Source organism: Athene noctua, chromosome 5, assembly GCF_965140245.1.
Source record: "Athene noctua chromosome 5, bAthNoc1.hap1.1, whole genome shotgun sequence".
NCBI lineage: Eukaryota > Metazoa > Chordata > Aves > Strigiformes > Strigidae > Athene > Athene noctua.
In genome coordinates this window covers 32,264,679-32,292,373 of record NC_134041.1, presented here as the reverse complement: position 1 = coordinate 32,292,373, position 27,695 = coordinate 32,264,679, and the positions used below count along the sequence as shown (strand labels likewise).

Genomic DNA, 27,695 nt, shown 5'->3' with positions numbered 1-27,695 from the left:
CTGCAACAGCCCCCTGTGTTCCACAATAAATCCCTCTGTCCTGTGCCCATTCCATCTGCCCTATGATGGCCTCCTCCAACCCATGCCTGTCTCCTCCATCCCATGACAGCTCCCTCCATCCTGTGCCTGTCCCCTCCATCCCACAGTGACCAACCACCTCCATCCCATACCTATCCCCTCCAACCCATGCCTGTCCCCTCCATCCCATAATGGTCTTCTCAGTCCTGTGTCCATTCCCTCCATCCTGCACCCATCTCCTGTATCCCGCACTGGCTGTACCTCTGTCCTCTCCATCATTCCCTCCTCCCCTCCATTACAGCTTACAGAATGGGGCAGGAGGGGGTAAGTAAAACTGTGGGGTGCTCACCATCAGCGATGAGGTGCTCAGGGACATGGAGGGTGATCTTAACTACAAGGGGGCAGCTCATGTGGGATGAGCACACCAGGCTGATGACACAGCTTGTCACACTGATGAGGGTCAGCGTGGTCTTGTTCACAGGACTCCGGGGAGATCCCACTGCAAAATGTGAAATCACAGTCAAACCTGAGACCTGGGAGACTCAGGAAGATCTTGGGGTGCAGCCAGGGGATCTTGGGGTGCAGAGACCCTGCCCAACCCCCTGGAGATACAGCATCAATCCAGTCAAGCAGAGTCAGTTTGGATTTTCAAAAGCATAAAGCAGCCTTTGTCACAGGACCCTCCCTCTCAGCTACTGCAGCTGAGGTCTCCCGGAGCCCCCGCAGCCTGGGCTCTCCCCTACCCCTGCACTGCATCATGCCAAAACCTTTGCAGTAGCATAACTTTAAAGCAAGGCAGAGATATTGAGGAGAAGAAAAGTAAATGCAATATCCCTTTTTTTCCCCTCCTCCTTCTTCTTGGCACTTCTCTCAGGTTGATCTTGTCATAACAACAGCTTCCTGGATGCCTTTGAAAAAGCACCAGAGCACCCTAACTGCCCAAGACATGCAGGTAATCTCTCAGCTGAAGAAGCTGAGCAGAAAAAGCTGGCTGGGGGCTGAGCTATCCCCTGCAGAGATAAAGCCTGAACCAGACTCCCAGCACCCAGCACAGGCACTGGGAGTGAGGCAGATGGCTCCCAGTTCCACCACTACCAAAAAACCAAAGCACCATCTAGCAAACAAGGCTCAGCGAGGGAAAACAGACACAAACTCTCCTCCATGGAGGAAAAAAACTCCCAAAGGGATGGTGCAGGTTAGCGGGGTGAGGTTCCTGCCTGGGGACCAAGCCTGTCCCCATCCTCTGCTGCACATACAGCTCGTATGTGCACCGGAGCTCACAGACCAGCCTTTGAAGCGTGTTACTCATTAATACACACCAGAGCCTGGCAGAAGCCTCCAGCAAAAAATCAGAATACATTTCATCCTCTGCTGAGAAACTCCACTGGAGAGCAGTGGCAGCCCGCTGCGGGAGCAGGGACCGGTGCCTGCCTAAGGCAGCCCAGATCACGCCTGGGTTTCCATCTTTTGCAGATGGAAAGTCTCCGAACCTGGAGAGGTGACAGCAAACAAGGCAAGAGTGGTCATGGCTTGTCACCCACCTCCACAGCCGCACCCACCTCGGCTGCGCCTCCGGCTCCGTGATGGGTCTGTGTAGAAGGTCAGCTGGGGATCAGTGTCTGCCTCCGTCCCTGAGTCCCCCTCAGGGTTGAGAAATGCTGAGCCGGCTGCAGGGGACACCAAGTGTGGTCACGGCAGGGCTGGCACCATGCCACCCCAAGCTGCCACATCCTATATCACCCCTTCAGGGCAAGCTTTGCCTTGAAGACCAGGAGCCCTGCCTGCCAAGTGCAGCAGGGACACCATTTTTTCCCCTTCCCACCACACAGAATCATGCCCCTGCCACAGCTCCCATTACCTTGCAACTCTTCCCCATAACCGTGCCAGTATCATATAATATTTACTGTGGCTAACACCCTCTGCATCTTTGCAATCAACAAACCCAACATTATTTTCAACCTTGCAGACACCAATTTTTCTGCTTCCCCCCATCCAAACCCTCCTTTCCATGCTTCTTGCCCAACACTAGTTGTGTTTCTCCATCCCAGGAGAGGCTGAGTTGTTGGATCATGGGTGGGTAGAAGCCCAGAGCACCCCATCCACCCCAGGGATACCCCTACCTCGTGCTTTGTTGTTGATGCGCTTGCGCTGACTGCTGGAGGTGTGGGACAGTAGTGTGGCCTGCTGGTGGTTTGAGTCCACAGGGCTGGTGGCGATGATGTTATCCTTGTACTTGTTCATCAGGGACAGCTTGGCATTATCGCTCCCTGAGTGGGAAGAATTTAAGGCAAAATCTTTCAGGGATAAGATTTTTAAAAAGGAGGGAGGTGAGAAAGAAAGAGATTCTTCCTTGGATCCATCTCCAGCATCTGCATGAGGCAACCACGATGCCATGGCCAATGGGCCAAGCTGCCCCCAGTGCACCCTCATGAGCTCCTCAAAGCCTGATAGGGACCAGCACCTCCATCCAGCTAGCCAAAAGCTGAGACTTAACATTCAGCCTCTCAGGGTACTTCTGCATATCCGTGTCGGTAAAGAAAACCCTTGGAGAGCTTTAGAAAGCACATCATGGTCTTCCCAGACCATGTCCCAGTTGAGAATGCTCCAGCTAGATGGCTCAGCTGGTAATAAGGCCAACAAGCAAGCGTGTTACAAGTCTCAGAGAATCCCTGCTGGTGATCAGAAGACAGTGTTAACTCTGAATCATACTGATGACAAGTATAATTTTGCTACTAAAAACCCCAGCTGAAGAAAACATGAGAAATCCTGGGATACAGAAGGGAATTTTGCAGGTCACCTTGGGGTAGCTTGAAGGGAATGCCATTCTGGCTGTCCCTCAGGCCACAGGAACCCTTCTCCTCAGAGGTCCAGTCTGAATTGTCCCAGCCATGTTCCACTTAGCAGGGACTGCTCTCAACTGGATGCAAGGTCTCCCAGTAATGGAAGCACTTTCAGAGTGCCACCAACATCTCACATGCAACAAAAGCCCAGAGAAACGGGGAAAATGATTAAGGGAAAACTTGTGTATGGAACGATGGAGAGAAGACGAGTTGGAAAGGACCCAGCTCAGCCCATGCCCCCCTGTCTCATCCCCACCTGGTGTGAGGTCCATGCTGGCCTTCTCATTGCAGCCCTGCAGTGAGTCCAGGGTGCGGGTGACCTGGCTGGCAAAGTCTTCCCCACCGTTCATGCACTCACGCTGGAGGTGGTGCCGCAGGTCGGTGATGTCATACTCATAGCCGTCCAAGATGGGGGTTTCACGGATGCTGAGCGTCCCACTGGAGTTGTGCCCCTGCACACGGGCATTGCGCAGGCTCTCCCGCCCGTGGCCCCCGATCAGCACCGAGGGGATGTAGTGGATCTCGTTGGCCGCCTCGGCGCTGGCACTCTTCTGGGGCTGTGGCACGCGGCGCCGCTTGCACCACCGCCGGCGGGTGTAGAGGATCATCACCAAGCAGAGGATGGAGAGCAGCAGAGCGATCATCCCTCCCTGCAGGCACAAACATGAGAAGGGCTCAGCCAGGGACCCTGGCCAGCCACCCCCTCCTCGGGGATGCAAACGCCCCAGGGATGCTCTGGAGTAGCTAAAGCAAAGGCAATGGTGACAGGAGCCCTGTCACACCGACAAAAAGGTGCTGGCCCAGGGAGTGCCCAGCATTGGCCAAGCGCTCCCCCTGAAGGTTGCCTTGAGCTGGACCAGCTTTGAAGTCACTACCGAGGCATGAAAAAGCAGCATTTAAGCAGAGCGTGTTTTGTTTCGCTTTCCTGTAACACGTCTTTGAAAGCAGAGATCAGATTTATTCCAGGCGAACGCTCCTATGGGCAACTTTTTCTGACCCATTTCCAACCAGTTTCAGTGCTGTCACTCTCAATCTTGGGAGATTTTCCCAGGGCATCCTGCAGAAATTGCAGCACAGATTAAAGGAGATCAAGGCTCAAAACAGCCAGATGACTGAAGTTGTTTGGGGAATGCCTGGGGGGAAAAGACTGAATAAGCTCCTGTTCTGCAGGGACAGACCTGAAACTGCACCCAGACCTGTTGTCTCACCAACATCCCCAAGGCCACCCTCCTGCAGAGACAACATCACTGCATACAGATAGAGGCAGCAAGATGGAAGCCCAAGCTGGCCCTTTACGCCCGGTCCGCCAATAATTTTTAAATTTCTTAAAAATTTTTATTTTTAAAAAGCATGCAATCAGCTAAGAGCTTCATGTCCACCCATGGGTCTGGTCCTCCTCCTCTCTTCTACATAATAGGTGATCTTGATAAAATAAAATAATAGTAATAATCTGCTCCATTAGGATAAAACATTAAGGGAATTATTGAATGAAAAGCAGGAGAGGCAGCTGGAAAAGGATCTCTAATGGTCATTACGGTTTAACACTCTTTCATTCCCAGGATAATGGAGCTGCAGTGCACCCTCCACTCTCCTTCCAACCTTTCTTTAAAAAAAAAAAGAAAGAAAAAACAAAGAAACTTCAGTGATTAAGGACACAAGCAGTCCAGGATAGGAGGAGGGGCTGGCTGGCACATGGCATCTCTTTGGCCAGGAGCCTGCATCTGGGAGGATAGGAAATCTCTTGCTGGGGCTGAAAATTGGCACTGGATTCAGGCCTGGCCATGTTCATACCGAGTTTTTTAGTGTTAAAATCAGGGCCCAGTTCTCTAACATATTCAAAACCTTTTGAGATCCATAAATGAGTGGGGACTAACCCCATCCCCACCAGAGATGGGCTCCCATGTCATGGCTCTCCATCGCCCTGGGGAAGGGTCCATCTTCAGGTGGGGTGACAAGCAGGTGGGAGTAATAGCCAGGGCATTGCCAGCTTTCCTTTGCTGCCCTCCATACACACATTAAATCCTCCAAACACCAGGGAACTCTGCCATACGCCTGTGCCGGTGAACAAGGGAAACCAAGTGGCAGATTGAGTCAGGTAGACACCCATTCGTTTAGGACTGCAGCTATGAGTTCTCAAAAAATAGTGAATTTCTTCTGCCCGGGTAGTATGAAAGGTCAAACCATCCCTGGGGGAGAGTAGTCCATGGCCACTTGAGATTTTGAGGGGCTCTGAAGGGAGGATGAAAACCAGCACTGGAATCCCCTCCACTCACTGCTGGTTGGAGGGAGTCAGAGCACCACCTCAGACCCCCAGTTCCTCTCCACAGGAGCACAGAAATCCCATTCTGCCTTCATCCCCCTGACCTGGCACTTGTACAATGGCTGCAAGAGGAGCCCTGTGCTGGACAGGCGCAGGAGGGCTTCTCACACGGTCCACGTGCGAACTGCTGTCACAATGGATACAGCCCCTTGCTCACACTTCTTCTCTTGGCAGCCACAGGGGAAAGAAAGAAATTCAGCCTTGAAAACTCCACGTGATCCTGACTCCTGGCACAAAAGCCAACGTCTATTTGTCAGGATGTAAGGATGCCACTGGAGTGGAGCTGAGAGTGACGGGGGGAAAAAGTGGGGGAGGGAGGATTCAATCTGTATTTACACATTTTGGTCCGAGAGCAATGAGTTTCAGACATCAGCTTGATAATAAGCCTTTTTCACGTACTCCTGTTTCGATCTTGGGATTCAGCGGTACCCAAAAAGACCAAGATCACAGTGGCAGAGTGGGGCCAGCCTCTCCCTCTCAGGAGCAGCTGGGAACAGACACTAAAAAAAAAGATAACGGTGCAGAATGTTTGTGGGGGTGGTTTTGCCAGTGACTTTTTTTTTTTCCTCGAGACTAATCAAGCACAAATGATGGAGGAGAAACCTGGCCTGGGGCTGCAATCTGGAAGAGCTATTGTCACTCTCATTAGGGTAGGCACCATTAAACAGCCTGTTTGCAGCCTCGGCAACACATTGTCTCTGGCTAATTATCTTCCAGGGGCACAAAAATTGTCGGATTCTTCAAATTTTTTCCAATGTAACAAAAAAACCCCTAACCAACAAATCACAGGTCCATGTCCAACACACAGATCTCTGTCTCACCCTCCTTTCTCTGCCATCAAAACCTCATCCCTGCATACCTGGAGGGAGGAGGAGAGCTGTGCAGCCTCTGTGCATGGGATGCTCTTGCTTACTGCACACTGTGAAACTGCGGCCACGCAGCTGCCACACTGATAAAAGTGGTGGTGACAGTGCCCAGTGGCACCGTGACACCTGCCACGTGCCAGAGCAGCGGGTGCCAGGCACCATCCATTGGGCAAAGGGCTCCTGACAAAGTCATTGTGAATTAGCCTTGGGTTAAGGGGGTTGAGAACTTCAAAGCCCAGCAGACCCCTGGGGATAAAGGCACCCCTGCAAACATCTTTGCAAAGCGATGCAAACTAAGGGAGAGGTTCAAAGCAGCCCGATGTTAAAGCATCCTGCATGCAGCATCATTCAGAGAGGTGCCCAGAGCATCTTAACCAGCCCCTGAAGGTGGACTCAGTTCCTCCTAGACCAGCTGAAGCCAGATGGGTAAAAACATGGCTTTACAGAAGCCCCTATATATTCTACAGTCTTCTGGACACCTAAAGAGGGGGGCTGCCTTCCCATCACATACCATGACAGAGATATGGAGGATCCTCAGCTCCTCCTCTGCTGACTCAGTCTGGGGCTCGTCTGTGGGGTCGAAGCCGGGAAGATTGGGGGCCCCATCTTGGTGGTGGATGTGGAAGAGCAACGTGCCATTCTCCAGCCACTGCTGCCGCCAGCGCACCAGTGGGATGTCATCCGTGTTGCCCGAGATCTCTGCAAAAGCAAAGCCAATCATATGGGAAGGTCACATGGAGGAGGAGAGTGATGGGTGACATTTACCTCTTCCCAGAAAATGAGTGGAGGGACCAAGGGACACACAGAGCAGGCTCCCCGCAGTCACCTCCTGCCAGCACCATAGCTGTCCCTACACAACCCACAGGTCCTGTAGGCTGTCCCTACACAGCCTGAAAGGTTAAAGAGGAGTAAAATCATATTTCTGGGTAAAATACAGATGTGAGCCCCTCCAAAAATCCAGGTGTCATGCAGGGACAGACAGCATCTCTGGACCAGAGCCAGGGAGCCTGGCAGCATCCTTCCAGCCCTAATTTGGACAGGCTTCACCCACATGCTTCATGCTCCAGCCATGGGGAGCAGAGGATATAGGACAATGTTTCAGTGGCACTAATGACATCACTGGGACCACGTCACAAATTATTGCAGACAGAAAATATTTCCCATCCTTTCTGAATGGAGAAATGTGCACATGGCTGCGATCGCACCTGCGGTTTTGGCTCTGACTGAGATACATTCAGAGGTTTTCACTTTCAACCATTTTTTACAGCTCCCCACACAGGACTCAGCCCTGAGATCTGCAGATGTACTTGCACCTTCTGCCCAAACACCCCAACTTTCCCTAAGTACCTTTAACTTCAGTGTTTGGGAGCAGGGGACAGATGGACAGAACTGGGCTGAGGAGTGACAGCAGCAGAGGACACCCAAGAAGGAGGAGCAGCTGAGGGCTGGGACACGACATGTGCTGCAGGACACTAAATGCCAAATCAAACCAAATTCACCTGTCTGACTCCAAAATTTCAGGGACATAAAAGGGAGGGTGGCATCAGCAGATCCCTAGGAGAAGTGGACACTGTTTTAACCACCACCTCCATCTCAGACCAGATCACCTTGATTACTACCTCAAACACCTTGGTCTCAACCATCACCTAAAGCCTGCCATTTGCCTGTTAGTTATTTTTCCTGAAAACATAAGTTTCAATTGCATTTGTTGGAATGACCATTAAAAACATGATGAGCTTCCCAGCGAGAGGCAGCTTTCCCTCCTGTCTCTGCCCCATGGGAAGGCTCCAGCCAGACCTGTCCACTTCATCCCATTTGTATCGTGCATTTTGACAGCAGTGGGAAAGAGCCCAGCTCACTTTGCAAATTGTCATCTTTGCTTGTTTCATGCTGCCTTCAAATGAAAACCGGAATTCAATTACAGTGCCGAAAAACAACATTTTAAATTCACTGTTAATTAATTTCATTAGGCTGCCTTAAGTGAGCTAGCTACTGGGGCGGGGGGGTGGGGGGGAAATCTGCATCAGGAACTAGGTTCATCCTCCAAAACTGATTTGATTAATCAAAAGAAACATTAGCCACAGTGAGTGAATTGGCAGATTGTTTCTGCTCAGCACGGGCCATATTTCTGGCAGTAATCAGTGTGCTCTGAGTGTCCCAAGCAGAGAGATTCTGAGATGTCCTCAATGCCACTGGGAAGCAAAACATAAAGAAGTTAAAGCATCGAGGAAGCCAGAAGCACATTTGAAATTCCCTCTAACTCCTGAGCTGCGTTTAGGAACACAGATCCCCTTTGAAAAGCCAGTCCTGGGAGCCAGGAGGGTTTGAAAAAGCAGATCTCCTCTCCCACCTGGTCTTTATTCATGGGCTGAAAGGGGAAAACAGGCTTTCCTGCTTCCCCAACTCCCCACAGCTTCTCAACTTCAAATGAACCAGCTCAAATGGAAGAAAATATTCTCTCTGCACCTGCCTGCTAACATGAAATTAGGAGTAATTAAGGCAAGAGCTTTTATGCACAACAGGAACTCAACGTACTGACATTTGGAAAAATGTAAATACCATCATTTGCTCCATTGTAAAGAGTGAAAATAATAGATACTAAGTATATGACATTGTGACATTTAGAAAGCTGGAGTTAAAGATGTTTTCCCCCTGATCTGACATATCATTGAAAAAGCAGCACCCTTCAGCTCATTAATATTTGAGGAGGACTCCTTGATGGAAGTTATTTAAATGATTAATAGATTATAGTAAATTTAAGTCTTGAAATAGGTTGTCATAATTTCAAATTTATTTAAACAGGCTTATTTTTAAAAAGAAAAATGTATTTCAATAAAAAATGGATTCTTGTTTTAAAAGAGCACAATCCAGCCACAGAGCCTGAGCACATTATCCTCTCCCACCAGGCATCACAAGACAACCTTGCGGCTGCATCACACACAAGTCAGAAGTGCTAGAAACAGAGGAAAACACCCCATAAGTCAACTGCCATCACCCCAAACTGTCAGGCTACGATCCCTCCATCACACCATAGGACAAGGCTGTTCCACCATCTCTGCTTCTGTCCCGGGCAGAGGTTCTCGAGGCAGCACCTAGATGAGTGAGCTTTAACTTTGGACCTCCTCCTCCTCTCCTCAAAGGTCTTAGCAACACACCAGCTGCCCCTATCCCACTCCATTTCGACTTGAAAAAATTATACATATAAATGCTTTCCTGTGAAGTTCTCCTGGAGTTTGGTTCAAGCAAGATCAAGACCAAGACCAAGCTTCCTCCCTAACACAGTATCTCTTTGCTCTCCTCTCCCAGTCCAATGCATTCTACTTTTATCTTTGTCTTGCTTTCCAAGCAGACATCTCGTCACCTGGTGGGACATGCTACAGGGACCCAGGCAGCCAACAGGGGCCATTTATCTGGATGCTGTAGGGGCTCAGCTCTGCCATGGGGCTGGCAGGTGCCAACCCTGCAGGCCAGCTCATACCACAGGGCCAGGAGACCCTAGAGGAGTTGGCAAAGTGGTCAGAAAGAAAAAAAAAAAAAAAAAAGGTAGGTGGGAAAGGATAATTTCAAGTTCAAAGTTTGAAAAATATTGATGATAGGCCTGGTCCCTGCATGGCTTTCATTAAGGACATGGATATGAAGCCATTAGCACTAGTATTAACTTCTTGCACCTCTGTTAAAAAATAGCCTGTCTGAGTCAGGGGTTAATAACAGTAGGAGACCACTAATTAGGCTGTGCCGTGTTCACCTGGTATCAAATGTGGCACAGGTCCTTTATATCTACAGAAGCAGCAGCCTCCAAAGATCCCGGCTGATGCTTTCAACATAAACGGCCGCGGCTACTCCCCTCCCAGACCATCTGTGAGGGAAGGGAAGGGGGAAGGAAAGGTTGTAGAGAAGCACACTGAGGAGAAGACAGAAGTCTAGATGAAGTTGCTGGAGGTGAGTGGTTTTATACCCGCTTCATTACTGATCATCCCAAACAACCTCATCTCCCTAGGGATAGCCATCCCACCCAAAGCAAACCCAGTCCTGCTGGAGGCAACATCTCTGCCTCTCCCAATTCTGGGAGGCAACACCCCTGTCACAGACCACTTCTGCACCTGAGCTGGGGCAACCTTGAAACTGTGGCCCCCAAGCCCAATGCCAGCATAGACCCATTTCTGCACCCTCATATTCCTGCCAAGACCTGGCACTGTGGCCCACAAAAAGAGCAACTCTCCTTAAAAACACACACCAGCATCTAGATGGAAAAAAACATGGCAAAACAATTTTCCTTTCCATTTGGAAGCATTAATAGATTCCTCCAATTAGTCACATGAACTCTGCCATAATGCCAGTCTCTGCAGACTCATTTCATTCAGCAGAGCGCAGATTTTTACTTGGACTTATATTTCCTCATTAACATTTAAACCTGGCTTATTTTCCATCCGGAACCTGACTGTGTTTTTATTTAAGTTCCCTATTAGCTAAGGCTTTTGCTCCATGTGTAAACATCACACATCCTTTAAAGAGCTCTGACTCAGCTAAAGCAAGCCCTGGCCTTGCACTTTTCCAAGGGTCTCCAATGTCTTAAGTAACTCAGGAGACCTTCCCACCATGAGCCACTCACACTCTCTGTTGGGACCTCAGGCCTTGATTCCTATCAATTCAGATGTCAAAACGCATATCCTGACATTTAACTCATTTTTACTTACAAGATTTTAGTGACACATCTTTCATGGGATAATATTAATGTTTTAATGAGCCCATTCGAAAAAATCACATTAATCACTGACTATCCATATTTTATTTGCATTTTTTCTCTTGTCTTCAATCTCAGGTAAAAAAATCAGCTCATTCTGTAGGTCATTCTGCCTTTTCAAGACAATCCAACTTTTCTATACTAGCAAACACAAACTTAATTTTATCTGTTAGGAACTGCTTCACAGGAGAGGGCACCTTGGGCTAAATTTCCAAAAGATCCATAGACATGGGAGAACCTCAAGGCTCAAGGAAAAAGACACCCGCTGTATCTGGAGCCACTCTTTGGCTAGGTCAGAAACATCATCCCATCAGGACATCTGCACGTGGGCCTGGTACACGTGAAGCCATTAGCCGTCATAGCAAAGGTGCCTTTGTTTTTAGCAAGGTCATCAAGGACTTACATTTCAAAGCTGTAGCCATGCTTTACCCTTGAACTGGAACTTTTGTCCCAAATGTGCCAGAGCCCTAATTCATGCCTTTCTTTAACAACAAAACCCTCCATCACTCTGGGAATGACATTGTGCTGCATGGCCGTTTCCAGAGTGAAGGACATTGATTCATCATTAATGGGTCTGAGTCGACTGGGTTTGCTCTGCAGCTGCTGACCTTACAACACGATGTGCCCCATTGCCTGGCTCTTCCCTGCAGACCCAAGGACATGCCCAACTGCACCTGTGCACCATCCCCTCTGAGCTTATTTTTCCACTGCGTTTGTCAATTTTGACCAAAAGCTGGGAAAAATAACGAGCAGACTGGGATATTCGCTGGCGTTTGACTTTCACTCCTGCTTTGTTAGTTTGGTCCCATCTGCCGTAACTGTGAACTACAGAGGAGATGTGGGAAGAGAGACAAATCCACCTCCTTGACTAACACTCAGGAGACATGGTCGAGTAAAAAAAATCCCAAAGCCCCACACCATGACAGTGGGCAAAAGCAAAATAAAGAGAATATGTGACTACAAGATGCAGGGTTGATATATAAACCCCAGAAAGGACCACATCTATAGTTGATATCCCAGCCTGAAATGCCATCATATGACCTCTTCCAGAGGGAAACCCAGGTCTCCACAGAAAGAGTCCAAATGATGGAGAAGCCCCCAGTCAGCCATGGAAAACTACTGCCCTGGCTAAATTGCCTCCCAGCAAATTGGTGAGATGGAGAGCACGAAACCCTCAGTGCAGATGGTACTCATCCACAAGCAGCGGAGGAGGACACCTGCTGAACTCCACCAACACAACAGCTATCACTCAGAAAGGGTGAGCAACTGAAGAAGCAAAATTTGGCAGAGGAGACCCCAATCTCTTAAAAAAGTTCTTGTGCATCATGGAAATTACAGACCAGTAAATTCTACTTCTGCCCTGGACAGTTTGTTAGAGGAACCAGTAGGTGTGTGGGTAAATATGGGTCACCCAACACTGTAAGCCAGTAGATAAAGGTGATCCAGTTTGATGGACTCATTTCAAAGAGTTCTCGACAAAATCCACCCTCAAAGTTTCCCAAAGTGCCAAAGTGGGGTTGGGATAAGAGGAAAGTCCTCTTGAAGCCCACCAGGCATGGGAGGAGTAAGAGGTTAGTTTTCACAATGAAAGGAGGTTACCAAGAAGCCCCACAGAGATCATTGTCAGGACCTTGGCTGTTCAGAAATGCTCTGGAAGATGAGGCAAATGACAAAGTTGGTCACCAATGCTAAATTTAGTCTCCTCAAAGCTAAAGATGTGAAGTGCTGGAGGAAAGTGGGCAAGGAAGTGGGCAGGTGAAATTCAACTTTGGTGAAAGCAAGCTGATCTTGAATCCTGCAAGCAGTATTCAGGTCAGCCATCTCGTAACGGAGGAGGCAAAGCTTGGAAGGTTCGGAGGAGGGGTACAAAGATGAGATGTTGCAAATGGCTTTGTGGAGAGGAGAAACCAACTGTGATAGGAATCCTCAGCAAGGAAAACAAACAACTGAGCAGGGACATGATAAAAGCCTATAAAATCATGAAGCCAATGGAGCAGTGGGAAAGGCAATGATTATTCACTATTTCTCGCTTTGCAAGAATTAGGCTTGTAAAAACTAACAAAAGACTCTCTTTCATCCACCATATAGCACAAAAGCACTGAGAAAGGAACTGAATTCAGGGAAGACAGAGCCACCAGCGGCTATCAAGCCAGACAGTCCAGAGGCAAATCCTGGCTCAAGAAATCCCTGCAGCACAGACCTCGGCAGTAGGGAAAGGACCACACAATATACATTGCAGTTTTAACTATTTTTTCCCCAATTATCAGCTACTTGCCATGGCTGGAGATGCCAAGGGACCACAAATCCACTGCCTCCAACACTGCATAGTCTCTTGGGGACAGAGGGTGGCTGCAAAACCAGGTAGGTGCTACTCAGGCCACCCCTGAAGGATGCATCCCGCATCCACGTGTCCCTTCAGGAGCGTCTGAGAACCTCTGCTCCTCCAGACACTGCCTTGCTGGGGGAAGGAGACCCCAAGGCAGCTCCATCCCCTTGAGGTAGCCTCTCAGTGCCCAGCCAGCAACTCTCCCTCTTCAAACCCCAACCTTCCATGCTGTCAGACCCTACAGACCCAAGACACCTGTCAAGATTATCTTCAACTTTCCAAGCCAACCAGCCATTTTCACAGGGAGGCAAAGGACTATTTATATCCATCATGGGCTGGCAGGGAAGGTAATGGCTGGCCACTGCAGCCCATCTGCCAGGCACTTAGTAAGACATTGGAGCATATCGTACTGGAGAGGTCAGGCAACGGCAGTGGTGGGACAGGTTGGGGAGGCAGGGGGATGCATTACAGCGATGACATGGACTTCACTTCAAGGGTAAACTTCAGCTCACTCCTGCAGACTAATTTGTTTAAGTGTTCATTGCGCTGAGGCCAAGAGGTCGGGAAAATTAGATGCTATTTTGAGTTCTCAAGCTCAGCACAGGAAACGAGCATGGCTGCTTGTTCCTCATCTCCTGGGGGGAGAGCCAGAATCTGCTGGTCTTCTGGGACATGGGAGGGATGAAATGGTCCTCCCAGGGAGTGAAACAGGACCCGAATAACCCTGTCCACTTTCCTGCCAACAGCAGGGCCAAGACTTTTTCCAAGAGGTGGTCCTCCTCTTCCTCCCACCTCCCCTGGGTTTGGGGGCAAGACAAATCCTCACAGTGGCCCCACACCAGGATGGAGAAGGCAGGCATAGGCTACTGCTGACTGCAGCCTAATGTCATAAACTCTTTGGTTCTTAGGACCCCTTGCCTGATTTCAAGCTCCATTTTCAAGTTTGTGGAGAGGCTTTGAAAGATAATGGGGGGGAAGGAAAAAAAATGAAGCATGAAAGATGTAGAAGGGGAAAAAGTTAACTGTGCATCTTGAATTTATCACTTGTGGAAGAAGAGCTTGTCAAGAGGGCCAGAGACCAGCCAGTGCACAGTGATCAATGGGAGGACTTTTGGGTCTAGTCAAGCTTGTTTCAGATTTACAGGAACTGAATAGAGGCATAAATCTGTCGCCACCTGATAAAAATGGAGGTAATTAAATCTGCAGGTGTATATAATTGTCATATTGATGATCTATATAAATCAGCGGAGCCAGCAGAGGCACAAAGCACCACGTTGAGCATGGATCCTCCCTATGAGGAGCTGTTCACCCACCTGCCTGGCCAGGGGACAGCGCTGGTGGGCACAGGACACAGCCCTGCAGACACCTCTCTCATCTGCACAGACTTATCCATCACCGCAGCCACCATGACCCTCTCCTCTGAGAGAGACCTTCTCCAGATTGCACCCATGGCCAGCAAAAGCAGCAGGACCCCCACCCACTTTCAGTGGATGCCATTACCTGTGGCATCATCCTGGCTACTGCAAATTCTCCCAGGATATCAGGAGGATGAAGATGGGACCCCAGGTGTCAATATGCCTGACCATGGATGCTGCGGGGGGCTCTTTGCAGCCACTTTGAAGCCCTGAGCCTGGGTGCAAGTGGGGCACTGACTTGATCTTGTAGCAACGTTATTTTTTTAAATTTATTTTAACCTTTGTTATTCTGGGAACTTTGAAGACTAAGCTGCTCCAAGGTAGCTGCCTTTGTAGAAAGGACATAAAGTGCAGAGTTGGGATTTGAAAGAGGGGGGGAAATAAGGAGGGGAAGAAACGGCGCTTCACAGCTGAGATCTACAACAGCTCCTTCACCGTTTCACCCAAATCCAAACAAACCCAACCTGGGAGTATATCAGGGTTCTTTTATCAGCAGCTACAGGAAATCTAGATGCAAAGCAACCACAGTGTCTTCCATTTATTTAACACTGCGACCCACCGAAACCTCAAAGACCTTTGCAGACCTGCATCCCTCCTCCTACCACTCAGCAGGACACCCCTCAGTCCTCGGGGTGGCTGCAGAGCACGCTTCCTAGCTGCCACAGCTCAGTCCCGCTCCTGCCATGTGTGTCAGTGCCACAGGGACACATTTCTTTCTGCCATGCCAGGAGGAACACGAGGGAAAGCTTACCCATCATCTTTGCCAGCCAAGCCCCTTGCACATGCCCACGGGCCAACCTCTCTTCCCAGGTCGAGTGTTACATACGTGCAGCAATTGGATAATTAAAAATTAAGCAAGAGCTTCTGCATTGCAGTCCAAATTATGTAACGCCGCTCTTCGGTTTCAGCACCCATCAGCTTTAATGCGATCACACGGCAGCACGGCCCTGCCTGTATTTACCTGCCTGTCTTTTCAGGCAGCGCTTGCACCATTGGTAGGGAAAAGGAAACTCCAATGTCATAACCATGGGCAGAAAGTTCCTGTGAGCTTGCATGGGGGGAAAAAAAAGGAGGAAAATCTGAATTTCTTAGTCCAGTGCTGAAATCTGAGATGGCCAGGAAAAAAGGGGATGGAGCCAGGATGCTCCAGCCCAGACAAGTGCTGAGGGTCCCCCCAGCCAGGACAACACCCCTGTGACCATGGCTGGGGCATTTCTGAGCGAGGGGCTGCTGCCTCTTGCTCCTCCTGTGCCAAAGGGAAGCAGCATCCCGTTTTAGCAAATAAGTAGCATTTTTGTAAGCAAACAAAATTAAATCGAGGCAAGGAGTGAGCTGCATTTTCAGTATCTCGAAGAGCCCTGCCAGACTCTGAGCACCAGGTAACTGCAAACTCCTGCATTCACAGCCACATCTTTGCTTCAATCCCACAGGCTCTGGTTGTGGCTGAGACCAGGGCTTGGTGAGCCGGCCTGACACCTCCTTCCTTTCTTGGCCAGAAACCCATGGAACACACAGCCATGGCCCTTGCAGTGTTATTCCCAGGACATGGATGCTGCCACCAGGTGTGAAACCAGCCATGAATTCCTGCAGCTATTAGCTCCAAAGGGCACTTCACTGGGCTCCATGCATGGCGGCTTCAAGAAGCCACCAGGTATGGGGTGGCTCACACCCATGGCGAGTGGCTCTGCCAGTACCCTCCATTGCTGCTCCTATAGCCCCTTGGCTTTCTTGTGGTCCCTCCAGTTATTTTCTACCACCTGCCATTGTACCGCTCCTTTCCCCTCATGGTCCTTCCTTTCCTGTCCTCCCTCCATCACCCTGATGCTCTCCCACTGCTTGGCACAGCTGTGTTTCACACACTTTCTTCCCACGGCACGTGAAAAGGCCTTTTTCCCTGATGCTGAGCTTTAATTACAAGGAGGCCAGATCCAGCCTGGGCTGACCACGCCATCACCATCCCATGGGGAGATGTGTACCACATCCATCCCAGGAACCTCTGCATCCCTCACAGCTCTCAGCCCCAGCACCTGTGGGACACTCCTTCACCCCAGTTTGTGCTGGCCAGCATGGGGGGACTGCAGGAGGATGCTTGGGGTGGGCAGGTTGAGGCTGAGTCCTCCAGCTGTTAACCAGCCACTTGCCTTACTTGACAAATAAGGAAGGGGGAAAATGTGATAATAAAAAGCTGTGGAAGCCAACCCAGGTCCAACGTTGACTAAGTAGGCTCAAAGCATGCAATGTGCTCCCCTCCCCAGCTCATAGGCATTTCCATCATCCATGGAGGGGGCTGAGCTATTTCTCCAGCCCACTAGGTCTGAGCACGCCAGGAGCACCACGCACCCAGGAAGAGAGCAGCTCCTGCTGAAAAGCTGATAAAATTGGTTTGCTTTTTCCCTGGAAGGATGTTTCAGGCACTGTCTTGCTTGCAGATGCTCAGATATGCATCCCAGCCTGGCTAAAGCTGAGCCTTAGTGTAAGCTGGGACGAGACCCCTGCAGCTCCCATCTCACTGGTCTGCATAGACATTTCTAATCCCCCCCAAATTCTTGTGCCACATGTGTCATGTCTGCAAAGACAAACTCCCTGGCTTATCCCTACAGCCAGCAGCTCCATGGCAGTATGACAGCTCTCAAGTCCCATTGCTGCTCCTCTCCAGAGCTCTTCCTGAAAGCGGCAAGAGCCAGAACCCAGCTATTTCTGGCTGAGCAACACAGGAAAGGTTGGGGAGATGCAGCTCTGGGATAGGAAAACAGCTCTGCACCGGCACGACCACCACAAGGAAAGCAGCACCAAGAGGAGCTTGAGGCCAGCCTGGGGCAGTGGCAGGCACAGTGAGCTCTCTGGTCCCAATCTGACATTTCCAGATTCCCAGCAGCTGTGGACACTGGGGACATCATTAGGGGAGAGGACGGGCTGAGAGCACCACAGCAATTTAAAGTCTGTGCTGAGCTGGTCTAAGCCCCCCCAGGAACCTGCGGCTATGGCTGCAAAGTAGACCCTGACAAGAAAATTCGGGAGAAGGATGCCTCCTCTCCCAGGCACCTCCTCTCACCCACTGAAGCCTATCTCTGCAGAAGCCTCCCTGCCACGACGCTGCCCTTCTCAGCAGGAGAAAGGGCACTATCTCCTGATGCCACACACATAAAGACAAATCACCCCGACCTGCGCTGAGCTGCCCGTCCCCACGCCAGAGCTGTACCCTGTAGCTGTTTCTCATATCCTCATTCCTCCCTCAGTGCCCCTAAGCCTTTGCTCGCACCAACCTCCGCCCCAAACCCTCCATCTAGGGAGATAGGAAAGGGGACTTCTAAGCCTTAAGCTACCTCTTCTAAAAAAACACCCTGATTCTTCCTCCATGGTGGAGAAAACCCATTACCAGAGGGCATTTGGTGGCTGCAGGGCAGCAGCACTGGGAAATACTGGGAGCCCACCGGCCCAGGCAGCTGGTTCCCAGCACCGTGCCCTCCCTCTCTTGCTCCCCTTGGGATGCTCAAATTAATTGCCATGTCTCCTGGAGCTTTTAGCTGGAACAAATAAAAGAAAAAGGGGGGGTGCCAAAACCCATAATAAGGTCTACAGTTCCTCTGAGCTACAAGGGCTGCTTTAAATTTCGGGTTTTTTTTCTTTTTTTTTATTTTCATTTGAAGGAGGTTTCCATGGCAACTGTCTCCCATCACACAAGAGCCTGTCCCCAGGATATTTCGGGGCTGCTTTCCCAGGCAGCCACTCTGTTGTGACGGTGACATCAGGGACGGGTTTTTTGGCAGGGGAGGAGGGTAGAGGTGCAGAAGAAAGGAACAGGAGGTGCTTCCTCAAAAACCAAGGTCAGGGTCTTGCCTGTACCCAGTTTCCCCTGCCTATGAGGAGACCTCCATCCCAAGAGGCTCCAGCAGCCAGGCAATGGCTTTGCTTGGACTGCAGACCCAATTCAGGGAGAACACAGGTAATACAGCCCTTGCTAGGCCAAGCAGAAGTGCTGTGCCCCAGCAAGGGCATGGGCAAGGTCTCCTTAATATCTCCTGTCACCTTCTCCAACTACTTTCTTCCACCAGGTTAGTTTTCAGCCAGATCAACTCCCCACGGAACCAAAGCCAGATCTCTGCATCCCCCATAGCTGCTTGCTCTGCTACGCTCGTTAGTCATCCTAATTACTGAAATGCCTCAGAGCCAGCCAGAAAAGGGATGGTTCCTCCTCTTGCATCAGGGCTGTGGATCCCAAACTTCTGTAACCAATGTGCCATCACCAAATAGAGGGTGCCTCATGGATCCTTTACACCTCCTTCAATTATAAATGGTGAAAAAAGCCCCTGCCCGTTCCCCAGCAGACCTCAGGCTCTGCAGACAGGACACGGCAGAGGAGACAGTCTCAAACCCCTGCCTAAGCCCATCACCAGCAAACGAAGCCCCATAACAAAGCAAAGCATGGGGTCAGTTTAGACCACATCCCAGACCAGACCGCAAAGAGCCCAGTGCCAGTGCTGCGGGGTGAGCATCCATCCCAAGCATCCCCCAGCTGCAGGGCAGCAAAATGGGATCAGAAATACCAACATGGCACATGGGAGCAGAGTATGCTCTCCTCCAGGCACTTTCTCAGCGTTAAGCTGTAGCGGGGCAGCCAGAACCTGACAATCAAAAATCTTCCCTTATCTAGACAAATCCCCCAGCCTCCAGAGCACTGCTGCTTGGGGTGAGCTGCTGGCCATAGCCAGGCTAGCTGTAGAGAAGCCAGAGCCTGGCAATTTGCAAGTAAAAAGACAACCAGTCTTAAATGACAGCACCATCACCGTCCAGAAGCTACCTTAATCCCACCAGGCAAAAATGCCTTCATTTGAAGGACGTCTCTGCAGCAAGCCTCCAAGCTTAGCTGGCTAAGCAACCATAAAATAAAATAAAATAAAATAAAATAAAATAAAATAAAATAAAATAAAATAAAATAAAATAAAATAAAATAAAATAAAATAAAAGTAGAAAATGGGATGTGGCCCAGGAGCAAATGCCACTGGCATGGGATGAGAAGGGCAGAGGTGAGATAGCAGTATCAAGGAGGCATGTGGCTGCCTTAGGGTCCCCTCCACCACTGGGACTAGAGCCAGTTCCAGGGGGTAAAGCATGCCTACAGAGCTTTGGGGATCTCTGAGGAGTGTCCATGCACTGGGACAGGTTTCAGGGTGGGAATGAGAGTGAGCCTGAGCATCTCTGCCAGGATGCGGTCTGAGAAGTTAAGGCTGGGAGTGATTAAAAGGAGGTGGGAGCATCACTCTGTCCAGCCAAAACAGGGGTCTAGGCCCCCTGCAGCCCCCTCGGCGGACATCGGTCCCCTGCCCACCCTGCCAGGTGCTGCCAGACCCTTGTACCCCCCACTGAAATGCCAAGCAGCCCCATGGACTGCTCCCCCCACCACTTTCTGGGTCAGTGAGATCCCCTCCCAGCTCCGCTGCCGCTGGAGCCAGCTGGATGCATGGTTGCTGTGGCAACGGGTTCCCAGAGACGAAATCCCTATTACTTTTTTTTTTTTTTTCCTTAGTTAAGAAAAAATATACAAGAAGCCCTCTACATCCGCTGTGCCACTGAAGCCTCCGCTCCCAGTAAGAGAGCGGATTGACAATGGGCACAACATGGAGGCAAGGTGTCCTGAGCTTTGGTCACCCCCAGTTTGGCCATGGGGGACCCTGTGCTTCTCTCAGGGATGCTGCCCACCTTCCTGCAGCATTTTCCACACCGGCTGCTAGGTTTTAAGGACTGCCCCTGCTTGTAGCTGAGGCTGGTGCTGGGCTCCACCTCCTGGAGGAGGGTGTGTGACCAGGCATGGTGGTGCCCTCGGTGCTTCCGTGGCTCTGAGAAGGTCACCCTGCCCATTCTGGCCCCCTCCTTCAGCTGGAACAGGATGTGGAGAAGTCAGGTTTACATTGCATGGCCAAGAGCAAGGGCCGGAGCAGGGTCCCACCAGTGGTTTCCACCAAGCCCTGTTAGATGAGCCTGTCCTGTCCCACCAGTTGCTCCAGGGCAGGTCCAGGGCATGATACATCCCCTTGGCAGGTCCCTCTCTGTTTGCTGGAAGTTCTGCAAGCCCCCGGACCTTGGCAGCACCCTTTGGGGCATGCTGGCCTCTGCTGCCAGCACCCAAGAGGACACCTCCAGTGCGAAAAGCAAGCACCAAAGCATCAGAGGGGGAAGGAGATGCAGCAGCACTGAAGTCTTAGTGATGGGCTGGAGATGAAGAATATTGATGAAGAATATTGATGAAGAAATCATCATCATTTGATGAAGAATAAAAGAAGGAGGCAAGTGATGTGGAGTGAAGCATCTCAGCACAGACTGGACAACTGTCAGTGCTCTGGGTGCCACGGACAATGTCCCATCACCAGCACCAACCACTCCAGGAGGGCATAGGAAGAAGAAGGCACCCCTGGATTTGTGGGGGGTATAAACCCCAAAGCATCCATCTCAAATTCCCCCCACAGTGATGGGAAGTGGGGTAAGGATCCTGGCCAGGAGATCAGCTGCTGGCAGCAGAAGGGAATTAAGTGCATCCCACTGCCAGGGCGGGTTTTGCCAGCAGGCAGGAGGGCTGCCAAGATGGAGTGTTTTGGAGCCCCTTCCCCACAGCAGGTCGTGGCATGGGTGCATCGGGACACCCTGGTGAAGCACCTGGCTGCCCTCCAAGCTACCCAGTGGGGAGATGTCAGCAGCCACCCCCTTGGCCAGGCACGCCGGAGCATAGATCATACCACCAGGTTTCAGTGCATGTGACAGTGTCCAGGATCAAAGCCAAGTTCAATTAATGGCTCACAATCTTATTAGAGGAATTATTTCAGGATCTTGAGTAAAAGTCCGATATATCCACTCCATTCCATTAGTCAGGCTCATTTAGTAATTCAATCAATCTAAGCAAGGCAATTGAGCTCCTCTGGTATAATTTAACTTGGTTATTCTCTAGGTACTTAAGAATTTCTTAATATTTGCTCCATTATTTTGCCATTACACCTATTTCCAGGTGCAAGGTTCGCACCAGAATGATGCTGTGGATCCCACAGTGGGACCAGCCCCACTGCAGCCCTCTGCCATGCCCCGGCTTCATGGGCTGGGGACACGTGACAGGGAAGGGGGGCTCCAGTGGTGATATGGGGGTGCCCTTGACTCCCTTGGAAATGAAGTTGAGCTGGGGACCAGTAATGCCACACCCTGAGCCCCCCTTTGCTACCACAGACAGCTGGGAACAAAAACCTGTCCTTTGGGACCCACCACCAGCACCCAGACCTGGGTGAGAGACGCAGGGCCAAGCAACCCCCAACCAAAACCCAATGGGATGCTCTTCCCATTTGACATGGAAGTGGGGAAAAAAACGGTATAAGACAACCCTGCAGCCTCTTAGCTCCTGCTTCCCTCCTCCAGGACCATTTAGGAGCCAGGGGTGAGGGTAGGTGGCAGGGGGACCACCTCCAGCAGTCTGCAGCAGTGGACAGACACGTGGATGAGAGCTGACGGGTGTCACATGTCACCACCTTCCCACAGAGCCTGGAAGGAGAGCTGGGGTGGGCAGGTGCGCTGGCAGCCCATCATCCTGATTAGTGGCAGCCTGCACCCCCACGGTGGTCTGTCTAACATCCCCATGACCCTCCATGCCATCCCATTATTAACCCAGGGAAGTCATGGTCAGAGCATCCACCAGCACAGCCAAGAGCTTAGCTGAGATTTAAAAAAAAAAAAAAATTATTAGATATTTCAGGGAGATATTCAAGAGCAGTTAAATGTGCCCAACTCATCGGTGCCTTTGAAAAATCTCACCCCTCTAAAAAATTAGAATTGATTTTGTATTTAAAAAGGAATCTATTTAATTTAAAAGTAAGATAATTTGAAATCATGACAGCTTGTATTAAGACCGAAGTTTATGATAATCTATTAAAGTCATTGAAGTTAAGAACCTTCTCCCATCCTCTGCTGCCAAGGCTCCCATGAGGACGACAGGGAGCAGGGAAAGTTGGGGGGTGAGGGGCTGTGCTGCCCCCATTTCAAGGCACAGCAGCTGGGCTGGAAAACAGTGAGGCAGAAAAAAAATCCTTCAGCTCCTCCACACTCAGAGAAAAAAAAAAAAAACGGACAGGACAAACCATCCGGTATTTTAAGATCTTGAATTATCCAGTGTCCAGAAAGCACGGGTTCGACCCATCGGCTCTGTTTTCTCATTCCCTGAGTCCATTTTATGCACAAAACTGCATTTCAAGACTTCACTTCTCAAATATCTAGTGCGTTACTTGGGCGAAGGAGTCAAAGATGCCGTCTTTCACGCATTTTTTAATTGCATCTTGAATGTCCGCCAAGCCTGAGGGGCCATGGGAAGCCAGGATGCTAATAAATACCCTGCTCACCGGTTTGTAACCTGTGAAGGATGGGGCCCAAAAAAATTAGCAACCCACAGGAGTGTGAATCCAGTTAATGACATATCAAATGCGGCTGGATGCTGCAAACCAAGCAGCGAGGAAGAAGGGGGTGTGAAGGTTAGCGGACAGGGAATATTGAGCTGCTAATTAGCATTTCTTAATGGACGGTGACCAGCAACACTCAGACTCCCTTCAGGAAAAAATACAAAACTAATGCAACAAACACAAAATTAGATGAAAGGAGACAATCTCAAATGGAGGTTTCCTTGATTTAAAGCAGGATGAAACCGGGTGATTTTAAATGCAGGCAGCCTGGCGCGCACCAGCAAGCAGCCCCAACCCTGCTCCCACGCCCTGGCTGCTTCCCGAAAATTCAGGAGGTGGGAAAAAACCCTGCAGCAAAACGTGGGGATGGTGCTGGAGTCCCTTTGAGGACATGCATATAACACACAGTTGTGTGGGGTTTTATGGGTACGAGCACAAAAGGCGATGCACGTGGGGACCGCATGCGCCGAGCTGCTCCTGAGCAAACATGGGCAGCGAGGCAGCACGTGCACAAGGAGGCGGCCGGTGCAATTACAACATGCTCTGTTCGTTAGTAAAGGGAGCTACAAAGAAGCTGAAAGCCCTGTGCAAGCGCCTCTCCTCACCATAAAGCAGGGGTAATAATCCCAAAAACTATCCCTCTGCTTTCAGAGGAACATGGGAGCAGCCTCGAGATTTCCAGGTTTGGGAGGGCTGAGCACTGACACACTCGACTCATCCAGCTCTGGCACTGGGATGGCCACAAGGGGGGATGAGACCCAAAAATGGTGTATGCAGAGCAGGCAACAAGCAATGCCTCACCCTCTCAGGTAAAGATAAATATAAAGCTAAAGCCATGGGGCAGCAGGTCAAGGCAAGCCAAAGCCAGCGTGTCGCCTAGGCCCCTGGCTGAGCCCCCTGCAGCTCACAACTACCCACAGTGGGGAGAAGTAAACACATGAGGGGACAGATGCCAGTCCCCACACATGACTTTCCCACTGTCCCCTGCAGACCCTGAGGTCGGGCAGAAAGCCCCTGGACCCCCACTGTCTCTCTTGGCACAGGTGAACCCCGGCAAAGCTTGGTTTAGGGGGGTCCATCAATGACCCTGCCACACCACCCACCAGCAGCAAGGGGATGCCCACAACCTCTGCACTCATCGTTAAGTGGATTATGTTACCAGAGTATCTCATCAGGGTTGGGGAGTGATAGCCGGTTTTGGGGTGCCCAGTTCAACACACACCCCTGGCACCCCATTTTTAGCAACATACATGGCGCTCCAAAGACCCTAGCGCATCTCCAGCTGGGGGAGAAATCTTGACACATGTGCCCATCGGTGGATTGCCCGGCTTGGGCACCACGCAGGGAGCTGCCATCAAGGAAGGGGAAACTGTACACACCACTTTCCACAAACACTTGCCATGCTTGAAAAGCACTTGAATTATTTAGGGGGGGTGTTGAGGAGGACAGACAGGGCTGGAGGGGGAATGACACTCAGATACCCTTTGGCTCCCCGATCCTGTCCCATTCCTGGATGCTCCCTTCACCCCTTCTCCTGTCTCAGCCACCTCCCCGCATGCTCCCATCATCTTCGCGGGGAAACTGAGGCACAGAGAACCTCAAGTGAGCTGCTTGAGAGACTACATGGTAGAGTCAAGGTGCTACTGCCAGGATCACCCGTGGAGCGCTGCCTGCCTGACCTTCACAGTGCTCAAAGCCCACAGCCAGGCCCACCCCAGCCCGTGAGCAGCACCCTGAGGTCCGGTCCAAGTCCCCATCAACCAGCAGGGCAGCTCCCCTCCCCTCAGAAACCCCTTCCCTGGACACAGGCCCTGGATCCAAAAACCAGCAAGAAGAGAAGGAGCAGTCACCCAGCTCTCTCCCCAGTAGCGATACCCTGAACCAGACCTGGCTCACAGACACAGAGGTGAGTGTGAGGATTATCCACTGCTCAAACACTTTATTGTCAATTCAAACACAACAAGGTGGGTGCAATTAATGGATCTGGGGTCTGCCAGGGATGGTGCAACTGTGTGAAGCCAGGTTCCTAGAAGGATGCTCAAACACACCTTCCAGCCCATCCATGAGGGCTTGTGGAATCACAAACAGCTGCTGACACCAGTTCCATGCATTGGCTAAACGAAGCCACATCCCCACCGAGTGCACAGCACCAGCAGTGACACTCTCTGCCCCGTGCACTTCCTGGGCTGGGGGCTCTCCATCTCCAGAGGATGCAGACACTTAGTTACCAAGTCTGGGTCTTGCAAGACCTCTACGCACTTTCGGCCTTCTGGCATGCAAAAGTGGTCCCCACGCTCACAGTAGTAATCATAACACCACCACCCACACACGGCAGAGCAGCACAACAACAATAATAATACCCACACATGGCAAAGTGTCCGTGCCACTTTCAAAGCAAGCCCTTCTCTCCTGGGAGGGATGGAGGGAGCTGTAACATGGCATTTCCCAGGAGTCACCAAGCCAAAATCCTGGCAAACAGGGCCCGCCCTCCTGCCAGCCCAGCCCCAGCATCCCAGGTGGGGAGACTTCTACTGGGACCACCTCTGTGTCTCCACAGCCCAAACCCCTGAGTGCTGGGGGGCTGCACACCCACAGGCTCTCGTGGGACTGATGTACGAGGCAGCAATGCTCAGGAGAGCCCAGTCACCACTGGGACATCGGGGTGTGCCAACCCGGGACCAGACGTCCCTGTATCTGTCCGGTGGCAGTCAGCAGAAGGGGGTGAAAGCAAACCCCTGCCTGGCATCACCAGTGCAAACCCCGGGTGCAGCGGGTCTGTCAGGGTGGGTGGCTGCTCTCCTGTGCTGCCCCACGTATCGCACCTCCAGGATTTGAAAATTCCCTGGTGAAATCCCCACAATACCAGCTGAGGCCATGCTGGGGCTCTCCACCCGAGCAGCACCATGCATCCCTGCCCAGATCACCCAGATGCTCCCCGCTAGCAGCACCCCAGGTGCCAGGGTGCATCGGGGTCTGGTTCCCTGGGAACAGGTCCAAAGGGGGCAGAGGACAAGCTCCCGTGTCGCCTTTGGGGTGTCAAGGTGGCGCGGGGCTGGCGGCCATGCCTGCACGTCCCCCTGCATCCGCCGCGCTGCCGCCCTGTTGCCACAGCAACGCTCTCCGGCCTGCGCCGCAGCATCCCTCAGCACAGGGCTTGAACCGGAGGACCGGGGGGCAGCACAGCCTGCTACCCCCTCCCTGCATGGCTCCCCGGCCTCGAGCAAACCATCCGTGGGTGTCCCCACATACTCCACCACTCCGCCCTGCCATGGCATCAACAGGCCTCACCTGCCTCTGCCTTTCTCACAGGAGAAGGGGGATGCCCACGCAGCAGTGAGCATTGCCCTGAGCCCACACAGCACCCAGGACCAGGGTCTTTTTTGCACACAGAGAGGTCTGGGGGCCACGGAGGTGACGAAACGCTGGGGAGAAAACCCAGGTTGAGGTCAGCACTCTGCCCGCACACAAGGGTGGCACACAGGGGCAATGCCACACAAAGCAACGCACCAGTGCCTCATTTTCGGGCCAACATCCAGACATGGGTGGCATTTTAAAAACCTCACAGGGTGCCCAGGGTGCTGCAGGAGCAGTGATGGACTAGCAAGGCTTGCAGGTGTGTGCAGCCACCGTGGGGCAGTTAGGAAAGCAACAATCGCTCCTGCCCAGGGTGGGGGGTTACATGCAGGTCAGAAACTGTCATTCTGCACAAATATCACTAAAAATTAAAAATCTCAGCTACTTGCTCCAGGTGGTGTGAAGGGAAGTGTGTCCCTGCACACAAAGTGGTAAAGGGCCTTGCTCTGATCCCAGCATGAACGAGGGAGAATATAATCGGCTTTTGGGGGGATGAAGACTGAAGCAGCCCATCAGATTTGCACAGATGAGCCTCACGCAGCAAATGAAGCGCAGAGGCCTGGCTAGAGCGGGTGGGAACCACCTGGAGCAGGCCAAAGCCTAAAAACTGGGGGCAGGAGGACTGAAGACGGCACACACAGGTGGGATGGGAAACGCCGGGTGCTGAAGTATTTTTCCACCAGGCTGCGGGAAAGGTGATTCCTCTCGGGGTCAGACAAAGCAGAACCCCCCCACCTCCAGCCAGGCACGCTGGAAGCAGACTGCGGGCCTCCCGCCAGAGCAAACTGCCGGTGGCCGTGCACCAAGCTGGAGACAAGCCCCGCGATGCCAGCCCGGGGATGCACCGAGCGCCCCGGGCCTGAAGCATCTCCACGGGCAGACAGCCCGGCGCTGCGGCCGGGGCTGCAGGGCTGCAGCGGCGTCAGCCGGCCCCGGGGGCAGAGAAGCCGCAGGTTCCCCGCACGCCGATGCCGCAGGGAGGAGCCCCGCAGCCGGGGATGCTCGGGGCCCGCCGCCGGGAGGGGAGAGGAGGGGAGGGGAGTGGGCCCGCCCGGAGCCTCACCCAGCACGAAGTAAGGCAGCTCCGTGTTCTCCAGGTCATCCACCACCACCATCTCGCCGGGGAAATCGTTGCGCACGGAGAAGAGCAGCTTGGGCTCGGCGGCCGAGGGGCCGTGCATGATGCTGAGGTCGTTCTCCCGCAGGAAAGGCAGCGCCGACACTGTGATGCTCTTCAGCTTACACTCCAGCTCCTTCGCCGCCGCCTCCGCCGCCGCCGCCGCCGCCTCGGCGGGGCCGCTGCCCGCTGCCAGGCAGCAACCGGCGAGCAGGGCGCACAGCCCGGCCAAAGCCATCTTGGAGCCCCGCGCCGCGCTCCCAGCGCCGGCCGGG

General features: G+C 51.8%; 1 protein-coding gene across 3 annotated transcripts in view; it reads right to left on the bottom strand.

Annotated features, from left to right (window-relative positions):
- Nucleotides 1–27,695, bottom strand: part of ASTN1 (astrotactin 1) — a 57,114-nt gene extending 29,419 nt beyond the window's left edge. For all 3 annotated transcript variants that reach the window (XM_074906980.1, XM_074906981.1, XM_074906982.1), the window contains exons 1-6: nucleotides 27,367–27,695; nucleotides 6,556–6,743; nucleotides 3,115–3,508; nucleotides 2,139–2,285; nucleotides 1,578–1,685; nucleotides 368–517 (exon numbers count right to left, since the gene is read on the bottom strand). In XM_074906980.1, coding sequence (XP_074763081.1) covers nucleotides 368–517; nucleotides 1,578–1,685; nucleotides 2,139–2,285; nucleotides 3,115–3,508; nucleotides 6,556–6,743; nucleotides 27,367–27,658 — 1,279 coding nt within the window. In that variant the 5' untranslated portion in view covers nucleotides 27,659–27,695. The remainder of the gene's footprint in view (nucleotides 1–367; nucleotides 518–1,577; nucleotides 1,686–2,138; nucleotides 2,286–3,114; nucleotides 3,509–6,555; nucleotides 6,744–27,366) is intronic.